General features: G+C 41.8%; 1 protein-coding gene across 1 annotated transcript; it reads left to right on the top strand.

Moving 5' to 3' along the window:
- Window positions 1–2012: 2012 nt before the first annotated feature.
- On the top strand, window positions 2013–7626 carry LOC139716497 (uncharacterized). Its single transcript, XM_071628039.1, has 3 exons — window positions 2013–2048; window positions 4046–4787; window positions 5993–7626. The coding sequence occupies exons 2-3, from the start codon at window positions 4052–4054 to the stop codon at window positions 7501–7503; spliced, it is 2247 nt and encodes a 748-aa protein (XP_071484140.1). The 5' UTR covers window positions 2013–2048; window positions 4046–4051; the 3' UTR covers window positions 7504–7626.
- Window positions 7627–8067: the final 441 nt, after the last annotated feature.

Below are 8067 nucleotides of genomic sequence, written 5' to 3'. Positions count from 1 at the left end.
AACTGATCATGATGATAACAATAGCAATACAATACGGAAATTTCCATGAAAATATCACACGTGGAAAATTAAGCAAAAAGAGAAATTGTATTATACGTATTGCTTTATCAATATTGATTGCTTTATTACTGCAATCATCATCATCACCATGGTACTTATCAGCGTTTTATCACCATCAGTTGCTCTATTACAACATGTAAAAACTCACTTGTTTCAGTAATGATCCCATTGTAAAGCATAATATGGATAATGCGCTATATTAACAGATTGTATTATTATTATCATCATTTGTAGTAGTACAGTTGTAGTATTTGTAGAAGTAGTTGTAGTATCACGGGTATTGGTAATAGTACATGCAGTAGAAGTAATAGTAGTGGAAGTAGTAGTAGTAGTAGTAGTAGTAGTAGTAGTAGTAGTAGTAGTAGTAGTAGTATAGTAGTAGTAGCAATAGTAGTAGTTTGTATAATAGTAGTATTAGTAGTACAATAATTGTAGTAGTATGTAGTAGTAGTAGTAGTAATTTGTAGTATTAATTTGTAGTAGTAGTAGTAGTAGTAGTAGTAATATAGTTGATAGTAGCAATAGTATACTAGTAGTAGTTTGTAGCAGTAGTAGTAGCAATGGTAGTAGTAGTAGTAATAGTAATAGTAATAGTAGTAGTAGTAGTAGTAGTAGTAGTAGTAATGGTAATAGTAGTAGTACTAGCAGAAGTAGTAGTAGTAGTAGTAGCAGTAGTAGTAGTAGTCATGCAGCAGCAGCAGCAGCAGTAGTAGTAATAGTAGTAGTGAGTAGTACATGTAGTGGTGTAGTCGTAAATAATACTGTAGTTGTGGTCCACGACGCGTTGAACCCCCCCCCCCCCCCATTGTCGTTTGGTTGCCTCGCTTTAATCTTCGTACATCATTTTTGTGTGGTCATTGTTGCACCTGCTCCCAGCAACATCACTGCCCATTTTCATCATCATTTATGTTTGGTAGTCCTATTGTCAGATTGTATGAAACAATCCTTTTCGGTATTTTACCAGAGAATATTATCAAAAGTGATTATTGGTTATTTCAGCATTCGAATGTGAGGAGGAAATAATAATTGTGAAGAAGTTCTTTTCATCTGTAGCAATCTAATATTTATGTCTCCTGCTTACTATCTATATCTATCTATATTTCTATCTATCAATCCATTTATCCATCTATCTATCTATCTATCTATCTATCTATCTATCTATCTATCTATCTATCTACCTACCTACCTCCCTACCGATGACTATCTATCTATCTATCTATCTATCTATCTATCTATCTATCTATCTATCTATCTATCTATCTATATCTATCTATCTATCTACCTATCTATCTATCTATCTATCTATCTATCTATCTATCTATCCATCTATCTATCTATATCTATCTATCTATCTATCTATCTATCTATCTATCATTGTCTATCCATCCCCCTTAAATTCTCTCTCTCTCTCTCTCCTCGCACTCTCGCTTCTTCTCTACCAATATCCACCTTTACCTATATACCTATATCTGTATTTGTGAGATCTCCCGCTCTGGTGCCACTTTCACAAAATATCCCGCTCCCCAGATGGAATTTTGATTTCTCCCCCTAGATAGCTGTGCATCTCCCGCTGAAGATTTTCTGATAGTATTCCTCCCGCCAAACTCCGCACTCATCAAACAAAAAACAACAACAACAGCAAACAAACAAACAAACAAACAAACCAGGTGTGTCTGAGGAAAATATTCGTAGAACACAGACAGATCTCTAATATTGTAAATCGTATAAGAGTATCAACCCGTTCTGTACGGGAACCTGGTGACCTGCGCATTAAGTCTATGGGTATTTCAGAGTTCAGAATGGACGGGTTAACACACAGATCAGTCATCGTGGTGAAAACACCACCTGACTGGCTGATTAGAGACCGACAAGGGCTCGATCTGATCCGACATCGCGTTGGAAGCGTAGAGGGCAGCATACACCCAAGCGGTCAAATCGGCGTTGCCTACTTTTACGAGTAGGACTAGGAGTTTCCTTCTCGTAATAATGTAAGTTTCTTGTCCATGTTGTTTTGTATATTACAAATCTATAAGAAGTTGTTTCAGGGTGTGCCCCAATATTGCACAGTGTATTTCCATTACCTTGTAAAATCAGCAATTTAAGCTGTTTCAAGGTAATGAAATCCATTCATTGCTAGTAATTTATTGAAGGTGCGAAGGTTTATATTGCAGTCCCACGCCTACAAAACTACGTCGTCATTGACACTACTCTCGTCTCTATGTTGTTCAAAAGTAAAATTAAATCTACTCTAACTGTTACTACTCTAGTTAGGGCCTACCATAGAAATGAGTAACGAAGTAGAGGGTGTAACTGTTCTATTCTGTTCTATAGGACTTACAGCTAGAATTCTAGGGCACATAGCCATTAGAATTAGATGTTCTATAACCCTAGTTTGGGCCCATAAAGTCTTAACAGTTACAATCTAATCAGACTGGCTATCCTATAGAGTAAAATACTCCGTTTGCGGCAGGTTAAGGGTTTTTCCACACTGTAAACAAGCCAGGCAAATTATTTTCAACCATTTCAGATATCATAGAAAAGATCATTCATTAACGCTATTGTTTTCATTAAAAATTTGACCAATGACAAGCGCAGTTTTCATGATTTACCAGGGCAAAACCCGGCACAATTTTCGTCAATATGCGCCGTAGTAGCTCTGCTTGCGGCACGATGTACAATCCCTATGCAATATGCGCGTGCTCGCGATCTTCAGCTGGGGCCCGTTTCATAAAACTTGTCATCAGTGACATCTCCCATATTTCTATGACAAATTTGCTCTCGGTTAATCAGATGCAAGGATTTCAGTAGCTCGTCACATCTATGACAACTTGTCACTGATGAATGCCTTCACATGTCTCGCGAACATTGCCTGTGCAGCTTTCAAAATTTGTCTTGTGAAATTGTGTAATCGTGATGCTGTGCCGTCTGTAGTATCTTGTGGCTATGGCATATGCAAAATAAGTTTATGAAGCTTGCAATGAGGTAACCATGGCCAGTCCAGTGTGATTGAAGTTGCGTGCCACTGTTCATACTTACTAGTCGTACTTCAATCTTGAGTCAATAACACCCCCCCCCCCCATTCACAGACTTTAAAAACAAAAACAAACAAACAAACAAACAAACAGCTCACAAAGATTCGACCTGTGCCAAATTTTGACCGCACGCAAAAGCATTCATGTAGGTTTCTATACGGCCATCAGTCATATTGTTTTAAGTGCATTATGGACTGCGTTATGGTAGAATTTATGGGTGGCTTAATTTACCTTCACAGGAATCCTTTTTTCTGTTCCTCTGACTCTTCAAACAGGTTAGAGGGGTCTGGAGACATAGTTAGAATTGTACAAATTAGCAAATGTTACAGCTGTAATATTATAATCTACTAGACTTTGCTGAAATTCCCAGGTCTTGCCAAAGAAGTCAAAGCTACTTTTTGTCAGACTTTGTTCTTTTGCTTTTAATATACACGTAGAGTGTTTGTTTCTTATACCAGGTAATCACACTACAATTATTCAAAAGAGCTTTCTCAGTTTAGGAAGATCTCATTTTTGTTGAATGAGCTATCTATGGTTTAAGTACATTAGACATCTCTTATATTCAAACACAGTGATCATATTATTTCTGTAGTTTGAAAGACCTCATCAAAACGTCTTTCAAACTTTCCCAATGCTTCACCTGAACAAGCCTTTGCATTTGCTGCTCCAGTATTATTGAATTCTGACATTTCAATACACATTGACAGTCCCCATGAACTGACACACTCAATTAACAATAAGTAAAAGTCATCTTTCTTTCTTTTCTTTTTTTTCACAAATCTTGTTAAGGATTAACCTTGTACAGTTTTTATGCAATGTCACTTTATCTCCTGCGATGCACTTTTAGAGTATCCTTTTGTGCATGTATTTAATGAGCCTGCATAATGTGAATGACTATTAGTATTAGTGTTTTAAGTGAGCACTGACAATATTTCTCTCATATCTGTGTTAAGGACAGTATGGAAGAGACGGAAATGAGCACTGGATCGGACGGAAACTCGGTCAAACAGGACCTCTTCTACTGTCGTTTCTGCAGCCATCCTTTTGACAGTCAGTACCGGCTAATGACTCACGAGCACATTCACTCGGGCAGCAAGCACCACCACTGCCCAACCTGTGGACGGGCCTTCAGCCAGCCCATGTACCTGCGGTTCCACATGGAGCAGATCCACGGCTGCACCCAGGGGGAGGCGGAGGTAATGGTGGAGAGCGCCTCCAGGATGCAGTGTCCAACCATCATGAACTCCATCACCATGGCGATGCCTCCTCTGCCTCACCCCACCGTCATCCAGGAGCAACCGCCAGCTATGGCTTCCCCAGAGCCCATCGCAGACATCATGGACTTTGCGCCGCTCTTCCACGCTGACGACATTTCCCCACCTGCGATTTCCCAAGCAAACAGAGAAGAAGACGTTAACGATGCTACAGGAGACGACGTAGCAAACAGAGATTTGATGCAGACAGGCGCAATGTCCAATTCTGAAGCTCGCGACGAGAAATTGCCAGAAGGGGAGGCAGGTCAGGGACTGGCGAGTTCGGAAAACTATGGTGTAAGAAAGATTCGCAAGCAGGAAACCCCTCTGAGAACAGTCAGCACAGCTGACAGCGGTGAACAGCATCTATTACCATTCAACTCAAAGTCGAACCCTTGGGAGTGTGTGAACGGTGACAGAGACCATCTTGCTCATTCAAACGGTAATTAATTCTTCCAGATTTGTAGATCAAGGAGCATCTTGGTCAGCTGATGCAAATTCTCTCTCATTGTGGTGCTACAGTCCACTTCAGTGTTTGTTCCACCTCATCAGCTGAGGAAATATTGATTGCATCAATTGCACTGATGGGTCTATTGCATCCATACTAGCCACATACAGTTAGCCTTGCCTAAGTCCAATCTATTTGGACTGAATATAGCATCGACTTTGAGAAAATTTGACTAAAATTTTGATTTTACAGACCGTCGACTTAGGCAATTATTCGACTTATGCAAGGTCGACGTACAAAGCAAAGTTGACCATAGCAGTAAATAAAATTGAAAGAAACAATTACACATTGAAGCATTGTCATAATGCTCAGATCTTGAGTTCAATGTGAGTATGATCTACATTTTAGGCATCTTAAAGCTTTTGTTTTTCTCTTCCTAATTGCTGTGGAATTTGTGTGTGAAATGTCTGCATCCTTTCCTTTCTGTTCACATTGTTTTATTGAGACAGGGAAGCCAATTTAATTTTTCCCCACATCAGAGCCTTTGATTTTAAAAGAAGATATATGCCATCAAATTAATAACAAAAAGTTACCCCTGAATTTAAAACCCTCTGTCCATCAGACTGAGGTCAATTTTAATACTACATGTACATGAAGTATGACCTCAGGTCTGAACACTCTGTGGTTGTAACTTTAGGACATACAATATCAGTCGTACAGTGCAAAAGTTTTGAGAGTCTGAAATACGACAAGGTAAAGGTCATGAAGTTCATGGTAAAGAGATAACATCAATCAAAGAGAATGACATTAAAATGAGGATATTTGCATCCCAAGGATAATATTGTTCTGTGACAACTTTACACAGTATGTCAACTTACTGTCTGTAAGGAGAGTATGACTGTTTCTGTGATGTATGAAATTTGTATTCTGTTTACAGGTGAGCTCTGTAGCTTCCTACAGCATAGATATGGATTGTCAAATTCACCTGCTCCCTCCAAATAAGTTCCTTCTGCAAGGCAGGAATTCACTTGCATGTAGCCTTCAGCAATTGTTACTGGTAGGGCAAGCCTCCAGCAAGCTGTGTGGCTGTCAAAGCAATATTTTGTGAACAAAGCATGCATAGAATTTTAGTACATTACCAAAACAATCTGTCAGATGATGATGATGTGTTAATCAGTTGCTTTTTACTCTCTTTACAGAAGTCGCAGATGAACTCGCCAGGCAAGGTGGAGATGGATTTGTGAACACTAATAATGGGGCTACTACTGAGATTGTCATGACAGAGAGAGTGGTTACAAATGCCGCTGCTTCAGCAGTCTATCACTTTGCATCTGAAATAAATGACAATGCGCCATCGTGCAGTGGAGACTTGCCAGACAATTCTCTGGAAGGATATGACAGCGTTGAGGACTCTTCCGCGAGTGAAGAGATGAGCTGTCTGTCTGGTGGTAGCAAGATCTTGACCTGTGAACTCTGCGGCCAGACGTTTTCCCGCACATCGTGCCTCAGGACTCACTTTAGACAGGAGCACGGGGCGGAAATTGTTGGAATCGAAAGTGACGACGAGGGTGGTGTTGACAGTGTTGGTCGTACTCTGGGGGAGGTCGCCACATCGTTAGTGCACCAACCAGATCAATTCATCTCTCTCGCAAAGACCGCGCAGCATGAGAAAGATAGAGAGGGATTAGGGATCCGTGAAACGTTGCTCTCCAAACCCCCGAAAGACAAAGTCTCGTTCTTGGAGAGTAGCAGGGGAATGAGCATCGAGGAGTTGCACAAGCGCCTGCAGGAAGCCAACGAGGCCACAAGCCAGCATGGAAAACTCATCCGAAGTTGCTTCATTAGGAAACATGAGAATGGAATGGAGCAGCTGCCTGAGCCAGGGGTACTCAGTACACTGTCGGTGAATTCACAACCATCAAGCTTATCCGGACATGCGGGATCGTATACACCATCTGCGACGTACATGTATGCAAAGGATTATGAGAATAGCGAAAGAAATGCTCCTCGTCATCTGCAGAGGTACTCAAATGAGAAGCTAGAGCCGTTCATTGCCAGCAACATTTCAAACAGAAAAAGCAGAGGGAGGCCTTCTGGGAGCAGCTCTCTCTCAAAGTGTGAACTCTGTGGGAAGGAGTTCACGCGGAAGAGTGACCTAAAGCGGCATGCACGCACCCACACGGGCGAGAAGCCATTCACTTGCCCTTATTGTGGGAGGAAATTTACAGACATCAGCCATCTACGGGACCACCAGAAACTGCACTCGGGTGCAAAGCCGTACATTTGCAAGGTCTGCGGGATGACGTTCGCACAGTCCAATGGACTGTACTCCCACTCACGCACGCACATCGACAGGCAGTACGGTTGCAAGCTCTGCTCCAAGAAGTTCACACGGAAGAGCGACGTGCAGCGGCACCTACGGACACACCCCGAGATCAAACCGTTTTCGTGCGCAACCTGCGGCGAGGCGTTCCACACCAAGGAGGGGCTGGCCCACCACAAACAGGAACACGGAGAAGATAATCCCTACGTTTGCGGACTGTGCGGCATTAGCTGCGCAGGCCCCAAGGGTCTCAACGCACACCTCAAGGTACACGTGGTGAAGATGCACGCGTGCACGGCATGCCCGAAGTCGTTCAAACGCAAGTGTGACCTTAGTCGGCACGCAAAGACGCATGCCCCAAAAAGAACTCGAAAGAAATCCCGGTGATTGTCACCTTTGGCCGTGTGCTGCCATCATGGAAAAATCTTCAGGGAGAGTCTGTCTATCATTGTCTTTACAAGTGTACTCATTCGTGTGCCATATGTGTCATCACTCCCCCTGATTCTCCAACTGCTGCCAAATGCTTGCATTTGTATAGGGTCTACCTCTTTTGAGACAACAGTCACTTGTTTTGGGCCAAACCATGACAGAATGGCATTGGTCAAGTACCAAGTTCTGTCAAGTTCTTACACAACAATGCTGGCACCATTGCCAACCCCAAGTGATACGATGCCAATATCATTTGGTATTTAGGGTTCCAACCATTTTGTGGAAAGCTTGAACTAACTTTCCTCATCAAGAAAGTTACAAGGTATGCCTGTGTGTCAGTAAAATAACTCATTGAGAAGCTCAGACTGAAGAAGCCATAGAAAGGCCCATGAGTTTCTGATGCTAGGGTGTGTGTGCTAAATTTGGTATTAATCTCATTCCTTTTTGAGATACAGTAGGACCTCTATTATCTGGCCATCAATTATCTGGATTATTTGTTATCCCGACGCCGACTGGCTGACA

This window comes from Diadema antillarum, unplaced genomic scaffold (assembly GCF_040938485.1).
Source record: "Diadema antillarum isolate AM-2024a unplaced genomic scaffold, OU_Dant_1.0 scf00000066, whole genome shotgun sequence".
In the NCBI taxonomy this organism is placed as follows: domain Eukaryota; kingdom Metazoa; phylum Echinodermata; class Echinoidea; order Diadematoida; family Diadematidae; genus Diadema; species Diadema antillarum.
The sequence above is the reverse complement of the archived record's forward strand: the minus strand, read 5'-3'. Positions and strand labels throughout refer to the sequence as shown.